We start from the raw sequence: 24,735 nt of genomic DNA, 5'->3' as shown, positions 1-24,735 counted from the left end.
AAAGGCAACTCCAGCCTTCTAGCTGCTCCAGCCGAAGATCTTGAGCCCATCCTTGTCTCCTCTTTCTCTCTTATCCCACATCTCACATATCAGCAAAAGCAGTGGGCTCTGCTTTTGAAATGTGTCCGGAATCTGGCCCCTCTACCATTCCCATTCCTGTTATCCTAGTCCAAGCCTCACCACATGGGAACTCTTGGTTCTGTTTTTGCAACTTCTGTGAGTCTTAAATTACGTCAAAATAAAAGGTTTTAAAAAAACACAACACTTAGAGAATCCCTCCAACCACCACCCCCACCCCTCCAAAAAAAAAGGTAAGTCCGATCATGTCATTCCTCTGCTCAAAACCTCCAGTGGCTTGCAGCGTCCTTCAGAGGAAAAGCCCAAATCCTCACCATGGACCACAGGGCCCAGTGTGCTATGGCTCTGCCCCACCCCCACCCCCTCTGCCCAGTGTCCCACCATCCTTTGACTCAGGGTGCTCCAGCCAGCGTCCTCCTCCCTGCTACCAACCATGCCCAGCACACTCCAGCCTCAGGGCCTTTGCACTTGCCACTCTCTCTGCTTAGAACATTTGTCTCCTAGAAATCTGCATGACCTGCTCCCTCATTTCATTTATGTCTCTGCTTAAATTTCAGCTCTGCAGGGAGTCCCCCTGGGCCTTCCTACCTAAAACAGAAGGCCCATCACCCTCTGTCCCTTACTTTCCTTCCAGTATGTATTGCCTGACATTAGAGACTGGTCTGTTTGCTGTCTCCCCGTTGCGTGGCAGCTCTTTGGGAGCAAGGCCTTTGTCATTTTGTTCACTCTAGAACAGCAGTCGATGCATAGGAGCCACTCACATTCCTGATGATTGAATGAATGAAGGTATGGAAAGCACAGTTGAGTCTCCAAGTGTAATGGAGTTTGCCTTGACCTTGTGCCAGATCCAGGTCACCATCTCCAGGTCTGCCCAGGAGAAGATGCGGCTGAAGCAGATGAAGGAGATGGAGTTGTTCGGGAGGGCAAAGGAGCCGGAGAGGGAGAAGGAGCGGGAGCTCGCTTCCCAGAGCCTGGGCTCCCGGAGGACCTTGATGAAAGAAGGTACTGGGTGCCTGGGCGGGATTCCCTCAGGCTAAGGAGGCTTCTTGGCCAACACTTGGGCCAAAAGAGAGATTGTCCATATCTCCCCACCCTCCCTATCCTGAGACTGGACAGGGGGCCACATCTACTCTCTCATAGCTTGCTGATGGGCCCATTTCCAAAGGAGGACACTGGGTTCTGGGGACAGGTAGGACCTGCTCCATCCTAGAACTTTCTCTGCTTCCATAGGTCTCCTTCCCCTCCGGGGCAGCAGGACCCTGTCTGTGCCCACTGGGCTGAGCAGCCCACGCAGGAACAACATCGGGGTCATCCTGAGGAAGCGAGCCACCCGGGCCTCACTGCCCAGCATCTCCATCAGCAAGCAGGAGCCCAGCTTTGCCCGCCATACTTCAGGTGGGGCCCAGACCGACTGCCGGGGGTGCATGTCCTCTCGTTGTGCTTTGGTGCGTGGCAAAGGTGACCTTGGCTGTTCTGCTTCTGCCCATTGTCCATGTTAGAGTAGGGGGCAGCCTGGGGTGTGGTCACCTTGCCAGAGAGAGAGGAACAGTATCTGTAAATCAAAAGTATCTACGAGCCAGGCTGGGGACCCAGGGACTTGTAGCTGGAATTGTAGATGGCTGGGCAGTGTGCCCCGCCTGTGTGACATGTCCTAGAGGACTCACCAGTGCACCAGGACCACAGATGCTGGGAAACAGCATCCAGGGAAGTAGCTAGAAACACAAGGAAGAGGGAGAGAGGGTTCTGGGAAGACCCTGGTTTCCTGCATGTTGCCTCATAAAATGTCAGGGCTTCACAGGGTGGTTTCAGACCAGGATCCCAGGATCAAAAGGTTCTGTGGGATGCTCAGGAAGGTGCAAAGGGATAAGGGGAGCCTCTGTCCCCATTCTCCCAGAGGAGCATCTATTTTGCCTCACCTTTTCGTATACTAGGCATCCACATGTGATTTCATTTGAAAAAAATCTACTACTAAAGAACATTTGAAAAGAACCAACCAGGTTTGGAGTTTCTTTAAGTGTGGGATGTAGTGGGACCGTGATGGTAGAATAGAGCATCATTTTGGTGCCAGAAATAATATTGACTCACCTCCCTTTTCCAATCTCTTTCTATCCTTTTGATTCCATCAAGTAGAAAGTCTTAATTTGGTGCTAGTTTTTAGCACCTCTCTAAGACTTGCAAATCTCCTTTTTAAACAGAGACTTTCCTTTTGGCTCAGAGACATCGGAAGCTGGCCGTAATTTTATAGCTAGAGTTTATAACATTTTATTTTTACTGTAAATATTTATCATGTTCTATGACAAATAATATTAGCTTACAGATTATGGTAGTGACATAATTTCCCTTTAAAATAAACTTATTTAGGATTTGTAAAGTGGGTTGATTTGAAGAAAAATACCGTATAAATAAAAGTACAGGTAATTAAGAGATATGATAAAAAATCATGAAAGTGGTAATTGAATGGTTAATACTTGAGAAATATTGATCTGTCTAACCCACCCCACTCATTTTATAGACAGTGGAACTGAGACCCAGAGACCCAAGGTCACTCTGGGTCACTCAAGGTGATGTTGGCCCATAGGGACTAAGGCTTTAGCTAATGACTCCTGATCCATTGGCAGAGCTGACAAGAGCATCCAGGAATGAGGTCTTTGTGTCTTGGCTTTAAGTGAAGGACAGCCCCCCCAACTCTGGACTTCCTGGATATGCCATGGTGAAAATCATCCCAGTGGAGATGGACCTCTGAAGAGAGCTAGCCAGGAGGCTAGGTGTGGCAGAGAGACCCTGGATTCGGAGGAGACCTCCTTGTCCTGGCTCTGCTGATAGAGGAGCTGGGGGACTGCGGGTGGGGCCTCCAGCCTCTCTGGGCCTCTGATGCCTCAACTCTGTGATTCAGGCGTTGGACCTGATAGATAGCTCTAAACTTTCTTCCTGTTCTTCTAGGATTTTATGATTCTAGCATTTGTCCCCAAAGAAGGAGTGCACAGAAAACGTGATCTGATTTTTAAACAACATCCCTGCTTATTGTCAGTCCCTGCAAGTGTGGCCACATCTTGACCACGCGGGTGCCAGTTAGCTACATTGTCTTGGGGGGGTGCTTTCATTGTCTCCTGCTTCCTCTGGCCAGCTGCCTTTGGACCACTTCCCTGCCCTTGAGCAACTTCACAAAAGGATGGAGTGTGAGGGGAAGGAGGAGAAGCTGATAACACAGGTTCCTGGTGGGGAAGGAGGTTAGAACACCACCAAAGGGAGTAAGGGAGTCATTCCTTGACAGACTTATGCGCCCCCTCTCAACCGTAGATGGGGCAGGATTGGGGGTGAATCCCTGGCTCAGTGGGCTTAGCCACATGACACCAAGCTGCATATCACAGGGCAGTTTGTTTATAATAATCAGGTTGGCAAGGGCAGGAATGGAAAAAGTCAACAAGGTAGAGATTTAGGAAGTCTCTGTGGCTCCCCAGCTGTGGGCCAGGCCTCGGGTTCTCCTGGTGAAACCTGCCCTGTTCCTTTTCTTTTCTGTGAGTGCAGCTAACTCATTGCCTGCAGTGCTTACATTGGGGTCTCCTGAATGGGAAGAAGAGGAGGAAGAGATGGACCTTCAAGCCTTTAAGGAGTTGAGGCCTTTCTCAAACCCGGAGCTGGGGTTGATGGATGCCCTCCAGTGCCTTGACAGCAGCGACTGGTGAGGAGACATCTTCCCCTTCATGCACTGTGGCCGGGGGAGAGCTGCAGAATAGCTCCTGCCCCCAGCTGCCCTCCTCCCCCACTGCCAGGCCCTGGTGCCGTGGAGAGAGGAGTCCGTGTGCGTGTGTGCGTGTGTGTGAGTCTAGCCTCCCGTGTCTGCCCCGGGACTTCTAAGCAGCCCTGTGCACTGCTCTGTGGCACACCAGAGCCAGGCGTGGCAAGTATAAATTTGACTCCACAACACTTCCTTAAGGTCACAGCACTTTATTTCTCTGAATCAAGTTTAATCTGCTCCCAGTGCTCCTCCCACTGCCCTGGCAGGACACAACAGTCCTAGTCATGAGCAGAGTAATGGATGACTTGGGGTCCAGAACATTTGTGGGAAGCCCTTCCTGTCTTCACTCCTCGTGTTCCAGTGCCCTCTCTTGAAGGTGCTCACGTTGTGTCAGGTGTAGGCCCAAGTGCTGAGTGAGGGTGAGCCAGGGTCCCCTAAATTGGCTTTTACTGGTCTGTTAGGATTTCAGCCTGGGTGTTCCATCAGGAAACCCTGCCTTTGAGGCCATCAAATCCCACCCTGCAGTGGTGTGGGGAGGGGTGGTGACGGGGGTGTCCCTGGTCTGCAGAGGGAGTGGGGCTCCTCCCTCCCACCTGCCTGTGATAGGGTCTGGATTTGCTTTTCAGGCAGATGAAGGAGAAGGGGCTGGTGAGCATCCAGCGCCTGGCCGCCTGTCACCCGGAGGTCCTCGCCGGGAGGCTGCACGACGTGTCCTTGGCTGTGACTGGGGAGGTGAGGCCTCCCAGAGCCTGTGCGCCCTCTGGCCCCCAACCCCGCAGCCAGTCCCTCTTCACTGGTGCTGCTCAGTGAGGGTCACACAGCAGCCGCAGAGGGGCTCCCGGAATGTGGGCATCCCTTGCTTATTTCTCAGACCTCAGCCACTGAGGTGGGAGGTGGCCACCCATTTCTGATTGGAAAATTGAGACCTGGGTTTCCTTATTTTTAATCTCTGGGTATTGAAACAATCAGAGTCCTGTATGCCCATTTGTCACAACCTTGCATTGTCCTCTGTACTCAGAATGTCAGAGGAGGGATGCAGCATTCTGGGCCAGATTCCAACCCCAAGGCAGTTGTAGCATTTCCCAAGGCCTTTCTCTCATGGGGCTGGAGCTTGGCCTAGGCTGGGCCCAGAGGGACAATAAGAAGCATCTTATCACATCACATGTGGAGGCCATGCCCCTCCCTTGGGAATGGACTGTTCCAATCAGGGGGCCCTGTAAAGATCAAATTGGACGTTATTTATCAAAGTGTTTTGAAGACTAAGTGCTGCATAAATTTCAGATGATAATGATAGTGGAATTAGTAATTATGAAGATAACAACAGTAATGGTATTTTTAAAAAATGGGACTGCTTTGCCAGAGCTGCTGTAGGATTTTCCTTTCCAGCCTGGCAAGGCCGAGGCCTGGGGTGAAGGTGGAGGTGGCTGGAGGGGGTGGTGCAGTGCCCCATTCTTGGTATGTTCTGGAACCCTTGTCAGGGTCCAGCCGCCCTGGAGGGTCCCTCTGCCGTCTCTCTTCAAGGTCACCAACCTCCGCTCCAAGGTGTCCCGCCTGGCAATCAGCACCCTGGGAGACCTCTTCCGGGCCTTGAAGAAGAATATGGACCAGGAGGCTGAGGAGATCACCCGCTGCCTGCTCCAGAAGATGGGGAACACCAGCGAGTTCATCCAGAGAGCAGCCAACCGGTCCCTAGGGGCCATGGTGGAGAACGTGACTCCTGCCCGCTGCCTGGTGGCCCTCACCTCTGCGGGTGTCTAGTATGTGGAGGTCCATTGTCTGAGGGGTGGGAGTGGTCTGGAAAGGTGAGGCCAGAGGAGAGGCCCTGGGATGGGAAAGGAGCAAGTAAATGGAGGTGGGAGGGCAGGAAGGAAGGATGGAAAGAGACAGAGAAGGAGGGAGGTGGAAAGTGAGGCTGTAGCGGGGTCCTTGGGATTTCAGAGGCCCAGGTGATGAGTCAGAGGGTCAGAGCGAAGGAGGGGCCCACCTCAGGCTTCAAGCGAATGCCTCACGCATTTAGCTGGGGGAGGAAGACCCCTGCTTCCTGGTGGGCCTCTCTCCCACCTTCCCTGGGCCAGGCTGGGGATAAGGAGGGGAGCTCAGGGAAGCCCTGAGCTCTGGCTGGAAGGCGAGAGGTGCTGTTGTTCTGCTCAAGCCTGGGGAGCTCATAGTGGCCGTGGTAACGTCCCGGGAGACGGGGCTGCCTCTGCAGCCTGCAGCCTGCAGCCTGTGCCTGAGGAGCTCCAGCCCCTCTCCCAGGGGAGACTGTTTCATTCTGATGAAATCTGAGCCGTGAGGAGAGCAAAGCACAGAATCGCCTACTTTAGCTGGCACCACTTGGCCTGTTCCTGGGGGTTGTGGGGTGCTGGCTACTACTGGAGCCTTTCTGCAGCCAGAGTTGCTTTCCTCTTAAGCACAAACCCAAACCAAAAGCAAAACCAAAAGCATTTCCCAAGCCCTTTCTCCCACAGGGGAGACAACTCTCAACCTCAATAAGCCAGTCATGATGCTTATGCCGAGAACCTTCTCAGATGGACCCCAGTGCGTTGTAGCAGCCAGCAGGCCTTTGCTAATGGTACCACAGCCCAGTGCAAAGGGCGAGGGGCTCCGGAGCCACATCTCCTGGGTTCACGTCCTGGACTGTGACTTAACTTCTCTGTGCCTCAGTTTCCTCATCTGTAAAATGGGGATGATAAAATTGTTGTGAGGAGTACATGAATTGATCCGTGAAAGATCACTTAGAACAGTGCCTGCCTCTGCTGAATGTGTACTGAGTGCTTACTGTGGCTGACATTAACTTGGGAGGACTTAACTATACTTTCTTCTGGATTCCTCCCTTTGCCTCAGCCTCCTCACCTGCAAATGATGATCACAGTAGCTTGTGGAGTTGTTGGGAGGTAATGGATGGAAGGTGCTGGGCAGGGTGCCTGGCACGGAGGGTGCACTCACTACAAACTGAGGCCACTGATCACTGTCAGCAAGAACCAGGGGCAGGTGCTGTGCATTTGAATTCCCGGGGATCTTGTGAAAATGAGGATTCTGATTCTGATACTAACAGTGCTGGTCCATGGACCACACTGAGGAGGGAGAGCCCAGAAGTCCCCCTTTGTGTTCCTCTGGGATGGGACCCTGGGGAAACAGGGGTCAGTGTTGCCTAATGGACTGTGGACACATAGGATCTGCTTGAAAAAGTGAAAAAGAAAGAGGTCACATTCTGATGGGTTTCTCTTGTAAGAATTCAGGTTCCCCCTGTTACAGTTAACAAATCACCCATTAATCCCCTATCCCCCCTCCTGTCTCAGTTCAGCTCACCAACTGCGCAGTGTGCAGTAAGCTCCCACTAAGTGCTAGGCACCAGCAGGGCACTGGGGATTCGACTGAGAGAGTGCTTGGTGCCCACTCCCCAGGAGCTCCCAGCCTGACTGGGGAGCCACAGGGGTGCAACTGTACCTCCCAGTGGAGGAGGCAGTGCTACCCCCAGGGGCATCTAGTTCTACTGGGGGGTTGGGGAAGGCAGAGGTAGGATCTTTCTAGGTGGGCAAAGGATGGGGAAGCACACTTAGACAAAGGCAGACTAAGAGCTCAGGGGGGCACAGAGAACCGTTGGCACATGGTGTGTGAGGGGAGCATCACGTGGCTTCACGGTGTGCTATTCCCACCCCCGTTGTTGCTGTCCTCATCCTTATCCCTATTGTCAGGGAATGATTGCTCTTTCCTCAAAGATTCCCTTTAGCTGACCCGGGACAGAATTTGGAGCCCACTGTGGCATGAATCATGGATGCACAGTTGTAGGTCCATGTGTGCCAGTGTGGGGACCCCCACACCCCATTCCTTGACTGAGTCCCTGACTGTGATTGTGTTTCTTTTCAGCCACCGAAACCCCTTAGTTCGGAAATGCACTGCTGAGCACCTCTTGGCCGTGCTGGAGCAGATAGGTGCTGAGAAGCTTCTCTCGGGCACCAAGGACAGCACAGACATGCTGGTGTACAACCTGGTGAGGCTGGCCCAGGACTCCAACCAGGACACCAGGTAAGGCAGGGCCAGGGGCCTGGGGCTGCTGACCCGGCCAGCCCGGGGCACATAATGCAACCAGCCAATGGGGAATATTGGAGGGGAAGCAGAAGGTTTTGGTTTGTTTGTTTTTAATTGTTGGTGAGGGATGGAAATCAGGATCTAATATCTCTCCAGATTTAATACTCCTCTCCATTCTGGCCTCTCTCTCACGCTGAATGGTGTGGGCTACACTTCATTTTCCTTCTGGGAACCCTATGCTTCCTGGTTTCCATGGCACTGCACTCCCTGGTTCTCCTTGTCCTCCTGTGGTCATTTGTCCACCCTGCCTGCCCTCTGCCACTTGTGAACTCCTACTCATCTTTTGAGTCCCAACCCAAGGGTCACCTCTTCTATGAAGCTCTCCTTGATTCTCTCCCCAGCCCATCACTGTTCACCAGGTAGAGGTGACCACTCGCTCCTATGCTGCCCTACTGCACACTTCCTCAGACTTCTGAATGTCCCATGCTAGAAACAAGTTAAGTACATTTTGGTATAGCCACCTAAGAGAATATTATGTAGCCATTAAAAAGGATGACATGGGAAGATGATTAATGATAAAGTGAAAAAAGCTGGATAAAAGTTGTATATACATTCTGATATCAACTAAAATGTATATGCACTGAAAAAAGACTATAAGAAACTACATAAAAATTTAATAGTGGATTTCTCTTGAGATTATGGATGATGTTCATTCTTTTCTGAATCTAGTTTTTAACTGGGTGGGGATTACTGTCCTAATTAGAAAAAGTATTAAAAACTCTCTTACTATAATTAGAAAAATTATGTAAAGCTTTATATAAAGTAAATTTATGATGCATTTCTGAGGCTATTTCTTCATCTTGCTCTTTCTCCTATGGCAGGTTTTATGGCCGGAAGATGGTGAATATCTTGATGTCGAACTCGAAGTTTGATGCATTTCTGAAGCAGTCGCTCCCGTCTCACGACCTGCGCAAGGTCATGGCGGCCATTAAACTGCGGGTGAGCAGTGGGCTGTGAGTGGGTCTGGGGTGGGGTCACAGCTGAGCCTAGCAGCCCTCACGCTGGTCAGGGGAGTGGGGAGTGCACGCCAGTGGCTTTCATGTCCTCCACGACTCCAGACAGGCGGAATTCCCTTCCCCTCTGCTCTGACCTGCTTCTGCCCCTCACTGCCTGTTCCTTGAGCCTCTCTGGGCCTCTACGCCTTCATCTGTTAAATGCGGATCTTGACTCCTGACTCCACTACCAGTGCTCTGGAAGGCTCTACTCTGCCCTCCGAAGCTCTCCCCTGTGGAAGGAGGGATTCCTCTTGTTACGATCTAGGCTGGAGTGTCTGGCAGTTCCCCACAGGGCCACCCCTTTTGGCTCATGTTTTGTTTGTATTTTTCAAGGGAATAGAAGATAGTGAGGAACCTCCGTTTGCCAAAGGCCGCAAGGTGTCCAAGAGTCTGGTGGTGTGTGAGAACGGGCTGCCCGGCGAGCACGGGTATGGCTGCTCTTGTCTCTCTGGGGCTCCACATCCAAGACTGTGACAGATGTTCTGCTTGCCCCAGGCCAGGGGAGGCTCTGGGAGGATGTGTGGATCTGGGCTACGGCTGAGGCCTAGTTATGTCTCCAGCAATCATGGGTGAATTTATAGGATGTGTTCCTCACCCAAATCCTGGGAGACCAAATCCTGGGATCTGGAGCATCTGCCAGTAGATGCCTCCTGCCAGGCACCTTGGGACTGCTCAGAGATGTTCTGGGCATCTCTCATCCCTCTAGAAGATTTATGGGGAGAGGGCAGAGGTCGAAGATGCTGTGGCTGAGGGCTGCTCCTGGTCTGTTGTCTTGGCCAAGTAGGAGCAACTCCACTCGTACAGGTGGGATGTGTTGTTGGTCAGGCTGTATGAGCTCAGTGTTTCTCCATTCACTTAGAGCTGCAGATCCTTTCATCATCAGAGTGGCCAGCCTGAGACTCATTTAGAGGCAGAATTGGGACCAAGGTAGATGAAAAGGAATGGGCTGAAGGGCTGGAGGGTGGGAGCTAGGAGTTAGAAACCAAGCAGGAATCCAATGGTCACTTCTGTGCCTAAAACTTAAAAACTTTTCTACAGTGTCCTGGAAGGTCTACATATGAGCTCCTTAGCAGGGCACCCGGGGAAGCCCCCCGCCCACCCCTTCAAAGATAACTTCCTGCCTCTCTCCCATGCAGCCTCTCTCAGCCAGACCAGAGAGCTCGTGTTCCCTGCCTCTCCATGCTCTCTCTTCCTACTGAGCCTTTGCTTGTGCTGTGCCATCTGCACCTAGAACGTGCCTGTTTATTCTGCAAGATTCAGCTCACCTGTCACCCTCTCTTGGACGCTCTCTCTGACACCCTGTGCCCCCATGTCCTCCGGGTAGACAGGTTGCTCCTGTTCTTCAGTCCTCTGTCAGCCTGTTGACTTACCTGTCTCCCATTGGTCTGTGAGCGCCTTAGATCAAAGGCCGTGTCTCTCTTCTCATTGTTCTCAGTGCCCAGCACATTTCTTGGCACTCAGCTGGCAAACAGCATGGAATGTAGGAACAAATGACAGAATGAATGCTGTTGGGGCTCTGTCAGGTGGGACCCGGGTGTAGGGCATGAGCTCATAGACCCAGGCTCTGAGCTGGGTGGGGGGATAGGAATTCTGTGTGGAGCTGCTCTCATGCTGGCTGGAAGGGGCCAGAGGGGTACAACGGGAATGTGATCCCAAAGTAAGAGAACAGGGCTTCTTAACATTTCCCTAGTTACTGGAGGAGTGTGAGCAGGGCCTGGACAGCCAGGCTTCAGGATGCAGGCACCTGGCAGGATCCTCCCTCAGTCTTAGATTAAATATGCACCGGTCATCTCTTTGTGGATTCCCACCCCTTCACTGCAAGCTTTCTCTCCCATTCTTCACATGTCTTCTGAAAAGAGAAAAAAAGGGAGGAAGAGAGAGCCCTCCCTCTGACAAGGGGATGGGGTGCTAGGCCACCATATTGTTGCCCCCTGAGGAAAGGGGACTTCTAGAGTTCCTAAGACCAGTGTCCCCCAGCAGTGAGTGGAGGAGAAGCTGGGGGTAGATTAAGCTGTGGGTGACACTCTTGTCTCAGCCCCACCTGTCTGTGGGAGGGGTATGTCCATCCCTTGGGGCTGCCCAGATCAGATGCTCCTTCCACATAGGCTCAGCTCCAATGGCCCGTGGCTGGCGGGGCTGCGCTCCTCCATGCGGGGTGGCTTGGAGACGGTGGAGCAGCTGCGGGAGCTGACGCGGCTGCTGGAGGCCAAGGAGTACCAGTCTCGGATGGAAGGCGTGGGGCGGCTCCTGGACTACTGCAAGGCCAAGCCCAAGCTCATCACCACCAACCTGGTCCAGGTGAGCACTGCCCCACCCCTGCCCTCCCACCTGTCTCTCCCTGTGGGTGCAACTTCAATTTGGAAAACTTGGAACAGGGTTGGACCTAGTGCCAGACCCCTTGGGGTAAAGAGGGCCAGGAAGGGGCCAGGGCGGTACAACAGGCCTGTGATCCCAGCGTAAGAGAACAGGGCTTGCTGTTCCAATCAGCACTAGCTGTCCAGTTGCCTTGGTAACGAAGGGCCAGAAGTGGCCAAGGGGTGAGGGCACTGCCTCCTCCCAGGCACCTTGGGACTGCTCAGAGATGTTCTGGGTGTCTCTCATCCCTCTAGCAGATTTATGGGGAGGAGGACAGAGGTCGAAAATGCTGTGACTGGGGGCTGCTCCTGGTCTAGCTATGCACATGATGTTTTGGCGGCAGAGCATGTGGTGGACCAGACGACTGGGCCAGGATGGCTGGACAGGTGGGTTAGGAGCAGGCACAGGCCTTTCACAGGCTGGAAAGCTCCTTCCAGGAGTGAGACTGCTGACAGTCAAGCCACATAGCAGAGTTAAGACACAGGCTTGATGTCAGTGGACATGGGTCTCCATCCAAATTTCTTACTAGCTATGTGATCTGGGGCAAGACATTTAACCTCTTCCAGCCTCAGTTTTTGTTTTGTTTTTAGTGTGAAGTGAGGATGAGAACACCTGCCACGTGGGTTGTTAAGATCACTCCCTGAAAGAGAGACGACAGAGTACCTGACACGATGCTTTGATGCTGTGCACACAATGGGTGCTCAATAGGGGCTCGCTCCTCCCTCTTGTCCCCTCCCCTTTTGAGGAGGCAAGCTCTTCATCATTGGAAATGTTCTGGATAGGTTAGATGACCCCTGTCAGGGACGCAGGAGGAATCCCTTCCGAGGGAGGTTGGTTGGACTGTGGGACTCCTGCCCAGCCTGGGTTCCCATGGGCTCTTGGTTTCTGTTCCCTCAATAGGTCTTTGACGCTTTCACCCCAAGGCTTCAGGATTCCAACAAGAAAGTGAACCAGTGGGCGCTGGAGTCCCTCTCCAAGATGATCCCCCTCCTGAAAGAAAGCTTGCAACCTATGCTGCTCTCTATCATCATCGCTGTCGCAGACAACCTCAACTCCAAGAACTCAGGGATTTATGCTGCCGCGGCGACTGCACTGGATGCAATGATTGAGAGTCTGGGTGAGCCTCCTGCTGCAGCCCCCACTTGGTTCTGGTAGGCAGCTGGATCCCTCCCTAGTAGCCCCCTAGCATGGGCCCACCCTTCCTGCTTGGGAATCAGCAGAGCGGTGAAAGGCACTGGTTGGCTGTCAGGCTAAACCTTTCCCCAAAGGCTGCATAGAGCAGGGATGGGCAACCCAGCGCCTCTGTGGCTCTTGGTTGGCAAGTTTTCCCATGCACATCCACGCATGTGTCTTAGACAGTGAGAAGTGAAGGAGACGTGGAGATGATCTAGGCTTGCCTTCACATAGTACATGTGACAGAAATGACTCACCCAGGGTCACACAGCACCACAGTGAGTAAGCCAACAGGGCATCGAAGGACACACAGGTCAGGATTGCCAGGAAAGAGTTAGGAAGAGTTATCAGCAATTTTTTTAGTTGTAGAGCTGGTAGTGGTGGATGTGGCTTGTATGGGGACCAGGCAGGATGCTGGTGAGAGTGCGGGGCATGTTGGAGAGGACAAAGCTGATGGGTGGGTGGGCCTGGGTGGCCAGCCATCTTGATTGTCTGGCACAGGAGTCGGGCCAGGACCCCACTGGCTTTTTGAGCACTGAATGGATGAGAGTTGTCTTTTAGGAAGATTCTTGGGGGCCAGGGCTTGGGGTGGAAGGGATTTGGGGCAGGGGGTGGGGAGTGAGGGTGGAGTGGGGGTTGGGGGAAGAATAAAAAAAAAGGGAGGAACTGTGGGGGAGACATCAGGAAAGGCGAGAGCTCCTCAGCTCCTCATGTGCTTTGCAGCATCACACCTTGGTTCTAGAACATTAGGGGGAATTTTTGGTGCATCCTCTTCTGTTCTCCATTCCTTTCACAGATGATTAGGAGATGATATTTGGTGTATCTAGTACACAGACTGAAGTGCAAATTCAAAACCTCAGGTGTGAGTGAGAATGTAACACACGAGCAGACTTATGTCCAGACCAGTAGAACCATGAGTTTTCACAAACCAGTCTTGCCTCGATGTGAGGAAGCTTATGATCTGAGAACCGCCCTTGTTTGCCTTCTTGCTGTACATCCTGATGAGCAGAGAGCAATGTCCTGTCTTTAGGATCCACAGAGCATCCCCATGCTGAGGCTGGAAACACTGCCTGGTACCCACCCGCCCCCTGGCCTGATCCCAGCTCCCTGGGGCTGGGACAGCAGCTGTGTCCTTGGCTGCAGCCTCCAGGAGAAGTTTCAGTTACAAATCAAAGGCTTGGTCAGGCCCTTCTCCGCCTCTTGAGTTCATAAATATTGTCACTTTCCTCTCTTCATCTCAGAGGGAATTTATGATTTGCTGAGTTTGTTGCTGTAGAACAAACAATATAAATCCAGCTCTAAGTGACGGCTTGTTCTCAGCACTGCTCTGGGTAAGTGAGATTGCTGTTGCCAATAACCAAGTCTCTTGGTAAATCACCGCGGGCCCTGGATTTATTGGGAAAACCTGCACCAAGCGAAATAGGCCTTAGCTGTTTGAAGAGGATAAGCACCCTTGTCTGGGGGGAGAGCTTTTCACTCTTCCCCTCCAGGTGTTTCAGTTTCCCCTTTGTGCCATTGGGCCGGCCTCCTTGAGCATGCGGGAGCTCTGGAGATTTGGGCTGCAGAACCTGGTGTCTCACTTTGTCACAAGACTCAGGTCCCCTCTACTTGGGGCCCTGCTGCAGCCACCTGGGCTAGACACCCTGGAAAGGGGGCCTGGGGGTGGCCTGCTTTTGTGATCTGACCACACCTTGAGGCAGGTTGCAGCTTCCAGGAAGATGCCTATAGTTCTGCTTCCTCCTGGGACAGGGTCTCCTTGGGTATGGCTGACGATGCCCCCTCTGGTCCATCAGCTGGAGGATTTGGTGCGGGGAGAATGGAGGCAGGTGTGAGGGGCACTGTCTTCCTCTCTGATCCTTAGGTCAGTGCTAGGCTGGAATGGAATGGGATTGGCCTCAAAGGGATGGACAGAGCCCAGTAAACCCCTAGCAAAAGGCTCCTGTGGGCAGCAAAGGGTGAAGCACAGGGTCTTGACTCCAGGTCACTCTGAGCAGGTGTGGCAGTGGGCTCTCGGGGACACTGGCTTTGCTGTGAGCCACATCCTCTCACCCCAACCGACAACATCGGTTTTGGAAGTCTTCTTAACTATGAAGGGATGAGCCAATTTCTATATCCACCAAGGTCAGAACCGGAGGGATTTAGGTTGCCGACCAGAATCCATCACTGTCAGGGGTACCAAGGGGAGAATCAAGCCCTCTCTGGGGATGGTTCTCATCTGTCTGGAGTGGTCTGAGCCTGGCCTGCGGAGGGAAACATGGATGCAAGTAACTAAACTTCCCACTGTCTCAGGGGATTGGGTGGTAGAAGCAGACTGGGGCAGGTGTGACAGAAAAGGAGTGTAAATCTTCCTTCCCATATCACCCAGGCTGAGCATGGTGGCCCTAGTGGGCCCTTAGCACCCTGAGGCCCCTCCTGGAAGAGGCTTGGAGCCCTGTGAGCAGAGAGCTTTCTCCCAAGCCTGCTTCTCCATGCCCCACGAGGGAGTCTGGGCTCCAGGCTGGAGAGGAACCGTGAAATGCTGTGAAGTACTTAAATGTGGAAAGTCACAAAGCAAAGGCTCAACATGTTACTGTTTGTTTCCTGCTCAATGGGGAGGGCGCGGGGTGGGGGGAGAGGCAAGGGGATCAAGAACACAGTCAGGCTGTCTTCTGGCACAAAGTCCAGATCATACAGCCAAACTGGAAGGTTGATCTTCTTAGGCGACCTCTAAAGACCCCTCTTGATTCTGGAATTCAGTGGTAAAGTTGACTCATCAGCCAGCCACCATATCTCTTCCAGTTCCTTGGTTTTCCCCGGGGTGATTGGGCAGGTGGTGTGTTGGTTGACAGAGCAGGTGGGGATTTCTGCCCACGTCCCCTTTTTGGGGGGTGGTGAGGAAGGAGATATGTTGGGTACCTTGCTCCCTGACCTCTGCCCTATGTCACTGCCTGCTTTAGGGCCTCTCCAGGAGTGAGGCTGGAGTGGCATCCTTTCTACTCAGCACTAAGACCTTCTGCTTTCAGGGGAGTTATTCTGGGGATCAAGGCAGTTCCTGAACAGACTGGCTGGTTCTCTCTTTGGTCTCTGTTACTGGGTCGGTTACAGAAGAAACTTCACTAATGAAAACATCAGGCTGCTGACAGCTCACCCCCTGCTGGTCACATTGAGCTCCAAAAGGAGTTCTCTTAATTTAGCACAGCCCTGGCCAGTGCTGGAGAGAGCAGATAAGCTCAAAAATGGGCAGCTTCAGATCTACTTGTGCTATTTTGCTCTCTGACTTTACATTTATTACCTTATATAAATCATATGACCAATATTATGTTATTAATGGAATTTAAAAATTCATCCGTGGTGGCCCTCTAATATACCAACTGCTTTAAAATGTCTCTATCTTCTATTTTTTGTCCACATGTATACAAATTTCCCTGGTTAAAAATCATAATATAAATACATTTTTGGCTTTGTTTCTTTCATTTAACACTGCTCAGTTTCCCATGCTATTATGCAGTCTTTCTTGTTAACCTAAAAATATGTTTACTTTCCACCACTGTAAAAGTCATACTTATTAATTATTGAGAAAATGGAAAATACAAAGCATTTGGAAGGAAAAAAACCTCACTTATAGCCCCAATTCCTAAGAGAAACCATTATTAACATTTGGCATTTTTCATTTTAGATATTTTTTCTGTGCACGTTTGTGTGCAGTCATGATTATATTACACATTTAAATTTGCATCCTGCTTTAAAAAAAGCAGAGCATGAGCATTTACATATGGTTACACACGAGTCACTTTTACCAGCTCTGTCCTGTGCTATACCACAGCCTGCATTTCTCTGTTCACGTGGCTCATCCCCAGTTTTCCTATGATGAGCCGACCTAGTTTTGGAGGCTGCGGAGGATTCGGCTGTGTGATATCATAACTTACTGAGTCTTGTGCTTATTGTCTGGGGTCCAGTTTGACTCCAGTTTCTTTGCTGCCACTGTCCCCACTACCATATTTTTTATGCTTTCTTAAAAGCTTTTCTCTGGCTTCCCAGTAGCCCGGCACGATGTGGCCTGGCAGCCTCAGGGCCTGGCTGGATGGGAGGGGTGCAAGACCCCCTAGACCTCACCCCGTTGTAGAGAGGGGAGGCTAGACCTGGGGAGGACAGGCTGTCCGGTTTGCCAGCTGGTCGCTGTTTTCTCTGCATTGCACGGCTTTGCCGCCCTTTTGTGCGGGCAGCGCCAAGCCCAGCCGTGGCTTCCTTGTGGGGCAGCCTGTGAAGAGGAGCCTGTGCAAAGCCGGGCCTAGGCTAATGGACCCTGGGTATTAAGGTTTCAAAAGTTAGATTCCAGCCTCTTAATTGGTCTCTCCGCCATGAAAGTTGCTGGGCTTTCAGAGCATTTTTGGGTAATAGCAGTAATAGTAGCAACATAGCTGATACCGACATCGTAGTTATATGCTCGAGGCACTTTCCTAAGTATTATGTCAACTCATTTAATCCTCACAGCAGCTCTATGAGGAAGGTACTAGTATTATCCTCATTTTATAGAGGGGTAAACTGAGGCTGAGAGAGGATAAGTGATGCTTCACACCAAAACGTGGAAAAGCCACGATTCAAACCAGGCGATCTGGACCCGGAGCCCACACCCTTAACCACTGCACTTTACTGCCTCTCATTAAACCTGGGTGTGACCTGACAGGTGAGCTTTCACTATAAAAGTGGTCAGAGGAAGAGAGGCCAGCTACCTGGGGCATGTGGTCTGGGGTCTATATACCAGCACGGGCAAACAGTGTCTCTGCTTTAACATTGCCCTGTACCCCACAAGCATTTATTGAGTACCTGGGGTGTGCCAGGCACGTGAGAGCACGGTCTGACATAGATGTCTGCAGGATGTGCATTTTCAAGTATCTTCCAAGTTCTTCACTTCTCTCTGGCTCTGGGAGGCCATGTCAGTGGCCAGAAGAGGGGAGGTCCAGCTCTGTTCAGACAATGTCCTAGACTGATTGTTGTGGGAGAGACCAAGGAGGGAGAAGTCCTTGTCCTTAGAAGCAAGCTCATGGCTAATGATGGGGGTGGGACCAATAGAAGCACCTGGAAACAATAAAGCATAAAACCTATTCTTACACAATTATAGCTTTACCAAGACACCGTGAGACCACTTCTTGCTAACTGCAGTGTTCTAGAGGCTGGCATCTCTTTTATCTCCCAGAACAAATTACTTTAAAGACTCTTGCCTTATGGATGGAGCTGTTGCAAGCAGTAAATGTACATGTGTACATTTTCTCCTCTATATCCCTTACAGGCCTCAGGAGGAGAGCAAGGGAAGCAGGAATTAGCTCTTAGCTAGAATGGTTGCCTGACAGGAAAAACAAAGCTTTGATTGCACCTCTATGGGGATGCCGGGCTCTGTGCTGAGGGCTTGAAGGAACTCGGAGAAGGTGGAACCTGTCGAAAAGACTTCCTCAAGCAGGCCTCTAATCTCTGTCCCCTGCAAAGAGAAATCTGGCCTTGAGATGGTCAGCTCCTGGGACCCCCGGACACACTTGCTGGGGCTGGCTGTGGTAACACCCCTTAAGTCCCTGACAGGCGCAGGCAGGCCCCACAGCCACGTCCCTGAAACGTGCATTTGGTTACTTGTCCCACATGCCACTGAATTATGCTGTGGTTGCTGTGGTTGCAAAATGTTGGGAGCGGGGCGTGCTGGGTGCCCTCAGGGTTCATGCAGAGGCTGTCTGGTGGTAAGAGGAGAGCGGTCCGACCTTGGAAATATTCTCCAAGTTAGCACACTTTTCTCAGGTGAGGGTCCACTTTCCTCACCTTGGATATCTTTGTGAGGAATACATGACTTCAAATTTAATAGTTTGAGAAACCAGGAGACGTCAGCTAGACTGGGGAAGAATGATCAGGTTCTAAATGAAGTACCTATGAGATCCTGCTGGAGTCGACTTTAGAAATATAGTCAAAGAATGCCAGAGAGCCTCTTTATCCCGAAACATCCCCCACCCCACCACCTGTGATTTCGCCGTTAGTGGTTCGTCTCTAATAAACGCTCCTTCAGGATCCAAGTGGGGAGTGCTCCTCCCCAGGCTTCACCCGTGGGTGTGGCTGGGAGCAGGGAGAGCTGGGCTCCAGCCGGGTGTGGCAGGAGTGCTGGGCTGGTGTAGGCGAGGTGGGACAATAAATGAAGATTAAAACTCCCTCTTTTCACTAAGCCTCGTGATTGTGGGGCATGTGGGGGATAAACTTTGCTGTCTTTTCTAGTGTCGTCTGGGCCTGGGTCTCACGCAGTGAGGTTGTATATAAACTATTGAGAGGTAATACGTGCTGCCCCCCAACCTGCAAAGCCCCTCCTCCGACCCTACCAGAGCCAGCCCAGCGCTTCTGCTCTTGATAGGGTGACAACCATCCTGGTTTGCCAGGGACTGAGAGGTTTCCCAGGATATGGGACTTTCAGTGCTAAAATGGGGAGGGTCTGGGCAGAGAGAGACGAATTGGTCTCCCTAGCTCCAGAACCCCAGGCTCTTGGTTACATGAGCATGGTGCTTCCCTGTGTTCGAATCACGCTTAAGTGTCTGTCTCCTGGTCAAGGGAGTCTCTTAGAGGGAAAGAGGAGGAGGGGAACCAGGTCTCATCTAGTTCCTAGCTCCATGCCTATTTCAGAGAGGATATCAGTAAATGTTCAGTGTGGAAATAACCAGCCATCTGGCTGTGGGGACGCCCTTGCTTAGAGCTCAAGTTCAGGCTTTGCAGAGAGCCAAAATTTCTGAATTCTGACCCCAACCCTTTTCTGACCTTTGGTGTCACCATGGCTCAGTGCCTCAGTTTTCCCTAAAACTCCATCTGCATATCCACGTGTATATTCATCTATCCATCTGTCTCTTTCATCCGTCTGTCTATCAATTATCTATCAATCTGTCAATGAATCATCTCTATCAATTATCTATCAATCTATCAATGAATCATCTATCATCAATCATCCCTCTATCAATCATCTATCTACCTATCTATCATCAATCATCCATCTCTCTGTATTTATCTGTCTACCCTCTTTTGCCCCAAAGCTCACAGCAATTTTGAGGAAGCGCAGACAATATGAACCAGATCCAAGGGAGTAAATGTGGCCTTTTTGGGAGCCAGTTTAACTATGCCAGGCCACTCACTCTTCTCCAAACATCCCCTGTACATTCACTTTTTTAAGTGGCCCCATTGTGACCTGGAAAAATTAATTCAGCTCCCCAAAGGGCCTCTTCCCCACGTAGGTGTTGCGGGTACCTGGCACAGCTGACACTGACACTCATCATCTCTTCTAGACAACCTGTGCCTCCTACAGGCATTTGCTGGGCGAGTGCGTTTCTTGAGTGGCCGCGCTGTGCTTGACATCACAGAACGCCTATCAGGTGAGCACCCCCAAACCCCTCCCCCTGCTTAAATCCTTGCATGGCTCCTGAGCAATCTTCAGGATAGTGTCCAGGCTCCCTGGTGTGGCCCACAACGCCCGTTGCTGCCTGGCCCTCCAGGCTCTGCCCCATATTCACCACTCCCGATTATACACACTGGATCATTTAATCCTCATAACAACCCCACAAGGAGGGTGTGGGCTCCGTGATTATCCCCTTTGTAGAAATAAGGAAAATGGAGGTCAGAAAGGTTAAGTGCCCAGGGTCCCTTGGCAAGTGATCCAGGATTTGTCCCCAGGCGCCTGCTGCAGAGCCATGCCCTCATGCTCTGGGCTAAGCTGCCTCTCCCTGAGCGGCCCCTGCCTTTGCTCCTGGGTGCCAGCCTGCCGCCCTCCTCGCAGTGGCTGATCTCCCATCCTCTCAGCTTTGCCTGCCCACATGCGGCTCCCAGCCTGTACAGCCCTCCTCCACCCTTCTTCCTCCACGTGGGTGGTGCTCACTTGGTTCTGGCAACAACTCCTCTGTCTCCGTTCTCCCAGCCCTCCTGCCTCAGGTCCCACACGGTGCCAGCCTCAGTCCACTGGCCCAGCCAGGCCCTCGCGGTATCGGCCCTCAGAGTGTGCTCAGCATATGTTGCTTGACTGAGGGTTTGATTCCCACTCCCCCATGGCCCCATCTCTTGCTCCTGGCCTTGCCTCTGTGCCCTGGTTCCATCCTTCCAGCATCCCCAGAGTGGCCCCTTACCTCCTGTCCAGGGGCCAGGCCTTCCCCAAGCAGTTGGGGTGAGTGAGGTGGGGCTGGGGGCCACGATGCAGCCACAGTGCCATGCTGTAGGTGCCCTGGGGTGGGAACCGGGCCACATAACTGAGAGAGACCACCCTGGGAACCAAGCAAGAAACCCTTTCTGTTGCTCAAAATTAGCATTCTCTGGGGGCTGGCCCCATGGCATAGTGGTTAAGTTCATGTGCTCCACTTTGGTGGCCCAGGGTTCACGGGTTCAGATCTTGGCCGCGGACCTAAACACCTATCATCATCAAGCCATGCTGTGGCGGCATCCCACGTGCAAAATAGAAGACTGGCACAAACGTTAGCTCAGCGACAATCTTCCTCAAGCAAAAAGAGGAGGATTGGCAACAGATGTTAGCTCAGGGCCAATCTTCCTCACACACATGCATACAAAAAAATTAGCGTTCTCTGGGTGAAACACTTACCAGTCCTTGTATAGGTAATTTATGGGGCCCAGAGGTGGGTGGGTACTTCACTTTAGATTATCTGTTTACTGTAAATATTTTCCATCTATTTCCAAGAGACCTCAAAAGCAAGAGTTTCTATGTAGCTCTTCTGTTAACTCCGTGTCAGCCAGGAACAGAGAAGAAAATTTCAATTGACACAGGCGTGGACTAATAATAGCAGAGCTTAACAGGAGCAAATCTTTGGCTAATTACTTCAGCTGCCTTTTAAGCTTGAGTTTAATGGGGTTTTCTTCCTTATGATGACTCCCAGAAGGGCCACTGCCACCTCTGCCAGCTCAAGAGGCCCACCACTGTCAGCCACGCGACCCCACCTCCCCCTCCCTCCTCAGGGAGGGAACTGACTGCAGAAGTAAGCTTCCTGGGTCGGGGTGTAGATGCCTCACTGCAGGGAGGGAGAGGCCAGGTGTGAAGTACAGCCTGTCCCTGTTGGAGGAGCAGGTAAGGTGTGGCAGGTTAGGGCAAGGTGAACCCCTTGCCCTTTGGTGGGGTTGGGGGAGCCCTGCGGGGGCCTGGTTCTTGGGACACTTCTCCCCTTCATTTGCAGGTGAGATTCAGTGGAGATTTAGGAAACCTTTGAGTTACAGTGTTCATTGTAGGTGGCTAATCAGGGTTATTGGTTGTCTTTAAGTTCCCTCTGGCTGTCCCCCTCCTATCTCCACTTCTCCATTCCCCTCTCTCCCCCTACCCATTCCCTCCCTCGCTCCTTGGGGCTGACTGGGTGGCTTTCCTGTTCCTGTGCCCTCCCTTCGCAGCCTGTTTCCAGGACAGGGAAGTAACTCTCAGCTCTTTGTCCCACTTCACGAAGCTGCTCAATGCTGACATGGCTTGGTTGACTCATTGGGTGCAGTCCTGCTCTTCCCAGTAATGAGGACCACCTTTACTTCTCAGGGCTCTGTGACACGTGGGGAGCCCCAAGGGAAGCCCCACAGTGTGGGGCGCAGGAACCCTGAGGGTATGGCCTGAAAGACAACATACACATTCCACCGGAAATGGCACAGAGAGTGTGAGGCTGAGCTGAGGGAGCCCAGGTCATCTTCTCTGGTTTCCTGCTGTCCTAGGCTGGCTCTGAAATCAGAGCGGCCCCGGAGGCTCCTGCTGGAAGATATCCTGGGGGAATGGATGATGTTAAACTAATGAAGGAAGGACAAATTGGGGGTTTCGCTAAAAATAAAGCTTCAGACCAGCCTCTGAAATGAGGAACCCCTAGAGGTTAGGGGCAGCGAGGGCTGGAAAGAGCACGGGCTCTGGAGGCAGGCTTGGCTTCTGTCCTCTGCCTTGTTAGCTGTGTGGTCTTGGGTGAGCTCCTTGACCCCTGAGTGTTGGTTTCCTCCCCTGTGAAATGGACGAGTGTCCTGCCTCTTGGGTGCTATGACAATGAAATGGAGTCACACTGCAAAGCTCTGAGCCCCAGACTCAGGACTCAGGCAGTGTTAGTTTCCCAGGCATGTCTCGGCCCAGGGAACCTTCTAGTTTCTTTGTCCCATAAATAAACAAGGTGCTTCTCTCAGCATCATTTGCCTTCACCAGCACTTATCCTTTGGCAGGATGACAGACAGAGCGCACTCATTGTAAAGCAAGCATCGTTAGCACGAACATGCTTAGGGTAACACAGCCATGGGTGAAGGCAGGAGCAGCCCCTCCGAAGAGACTTGAGGTGGCCCGTGATGTGGCTTTGACATTGGGTGCAGCCCCGGCATTTAGCCTGTGATAGAGGACTTGCTGGCAGATTTAGCCTGCTTCTGGGTTTTCTGGGGTTTAGAGAAGATAGGGGGCCTAGGGTAACCAGATTTGGAGGTTCATCACTGGGATGAAGGGTCTGTGCAGAGCTGGATGGTTTACAAAACACGTTCACGCCCCCTGGGTTACTGCTGTTCTTTCCGTGAGGTTTGGCATCAGACACCGGGAAGGCCACACTGGTCTTATCTCCCGCTGGCTGTTTTATTTTCTAGAATGCTTCATTTGAGAGGGTCTTGACTTCTCTCCCCAGTACATTTTCTCTGTGTGAACTCTCAGAGGTGGTAATGTGGATGAAATCAACACCAGTACTGGCCACCAATTGTCACACGCCTACCTACATAGACACTTCACGTACATTTATTATCTAATCTCTAATAATCTCAAGAGTTTGGTTCAGGATTATCATCCTTACTTTACAGATTAGGGAATAGGCTCAGAAAGGTTGGGTGGCTTGCTCAAGCTCACACAACAATTCACTCACACGGTAAATAGCAGCGGCAGGACTGCAGTCCAGGCATGTCTCCGTCTTTCCTCTCCCCTGGGCTGCGGGGCCTGATTATGACTCTGATGGACCTTGAGCACTTTTGCCTTTCTTCTATAAAAAATATGTTAAAAATTATGTTCTATGACTGATTGGTATAAACATCTGAATATCTTCATATTTTTTTTCTTCTGATTTTAAAAGAAATTAAAACATTTCCATGGGCCCCTAAATGTGTCGTGAGCCCTAGGTAGTATGTCTAATGGACGAGTTGGCTCTGCTGGGCTGCCTGCCCTTTGGGGGACAGAGTTCATGTCCCAAGAGAGGGCAGTGGGAGAGGGAGAGTGCCTGACTCAAGTAACTCTCCCTGTTTTCTGCCCAACAGTGCTGGTGGCCTCGGTTTACCCCCGAAAACCCCAGGCTGTGGAGCGCCATGTCCTTCCGGTCCTCTGGTACTTCCTGAACACCATGATCGGGAACGGTGTCCTGCCTGGGCACGGCGGGAACGTCCGCACGGCGGTCCGCCAGCTGTCCAGGAGCCTCCAGGAGCAGATGGGCTCCCAGCTACAGGACTTGGCTGCTGCCCAGCCAAAGAAAGTCCTCCAAACGCTCCAGGAACTCTTCAACACGGAATCCCTGTGAGGCAGCCCCAAGGTCACCGACAGAGGCGTGGCATCTGATACCAAGACAACTGGCAGCTCACGCCCCTTTCAGCTGGATTCAAGCCGGATCTGAAATGGGCAATCGTTGTTTTTCAGCTGACTTTATTTTTATGATGGAATAATCTCCTGGTCTACTTTCCCTTAGAGTTCCAGATGTACATAGTATGTTTTGCAGTAGAAATAAAAGAATTATTTATTTTTCTAAGGTTTTATTATCTTGCACTTTTTTAACATCAGAGAATTTTCCAGTAACTAGGTTTGTGACAAAACAAAACATGACAACAGCAAAACCAGCTGCAGATGATACGGAGAAGAAAAGTTAGGGAGAAAAAGCGTAGCACAGAGCTACAGGTTGCAGACCCTTTGGGGGCCTAGGCCCCTGTCTGTGAGCAGCTGGACAAGCCCTCCTGACCCAGAGGCCCCGAGCTGGTCATTCAAATCCAGTCCACTTGGTACGAGCCTGATTTGAGGTGAATGTAACAAACATCTCCGGGGGCATCGTGCGTCTGCCTTACAAAATCTTCAGTGCAGCATCTGTTGGTCCTATAGGAACCTTCTAAAGGGATCCATCCAGCTTTTCAAAAGGCAAGGAGAGTCAGATGTTTTCATGACTAAAAGCCTTCTCTGGAAGCTGGCATTCTGGCCAGTTCTGAAGAGGACTAGATGATGTTTCACACTTGAAATAGCATAAGCGAAAGCACGTGGTAGAAGGTAAAGTGCTACACGGTATGCAGACGTCAGGGGGAAGCTCTGAAATTGCACGGGTTACTCCAGCTTGGCGGATCACGAAGCTGGAGAGGCATGTTGGATGGGCC

General features: G+C 51.7%; 1 protein-coding gene across 1 annotated transcript in view; it reads left to right on the top strand.

Annotated features, from left to right (window-relative positions):
• LOC131412089 (TOG array regulator of axonemal microtubules protein 2-like) overlaps positions 1-24,119 on the top strand; it is a 34,809-nt gene extending 10,690 nt beyond the window's left edge. The window contains exons 5-16 of the mRNA XM_058551521.1: positions 924-1,080; positions 1,309-1,473; positions 3,604-3,757; positions 4,441-4,546; positions 5,336-5,571; positions 7,682-7,840; positions 8,725-8,842; positions 9,232-9,326; positions 11,004-11,196; positions 12,154-12,370; positions 19,701-19,787; positions 23,644-24,119. Coding sequence (XP_058407504.1) covers positions 924-1,080; positions 1,309-1,473; positions 3,604-3,757; positions 4,441-4,546; positions 5,336-5,571; positions 7,682-7,840; positions 8,725-8,842; positions 9,232-9,326; positions 11,004-11,196; positions 12,154-12,370; positions 19,701-19,787; positions 23,644-23,900 — 1,944 coding nt within the window. The 3' untranslated portion in view covers positions 23,901-24,119. The remainder of the gene's footprint in view (positions 1-923; positions 1,081-1,308; positions 1,474-3,603; positions 3,758-4,440; positions 4,547-5,335; positions 5,572-7,681; positions 7,841-8,724; positions 8,843-9,231; positions 9,327-11,003; positions 11,197-12,153; positions 12,371-19,700; positions 19,788-23,643) is intronic.
• The last annotated feature ends 616 nt before the right edge of the window (positions 24,120-24,735 follow it).

The sequence above is a fragment of the Diceros bicornis genome, chromosome 12 (assembly GCF_020826845.1).
Source record: "Diceros bicornis minor isolate mBicDic1 chromosome 12, mDicBic1.mat.cur, whole genome shotgun sequence".
Classification (NCBI taxonomy): Eukaryota; Metazoa; Chordata; class Mammalia; order Perissodactyla; family Rhinocerotidae; genus Diceros; species Diceros bicornis.
Note: the sequence above shows the minus strand (reverse complement) of the source record. Positions and strands in the feature narration are given on the sequence as shown.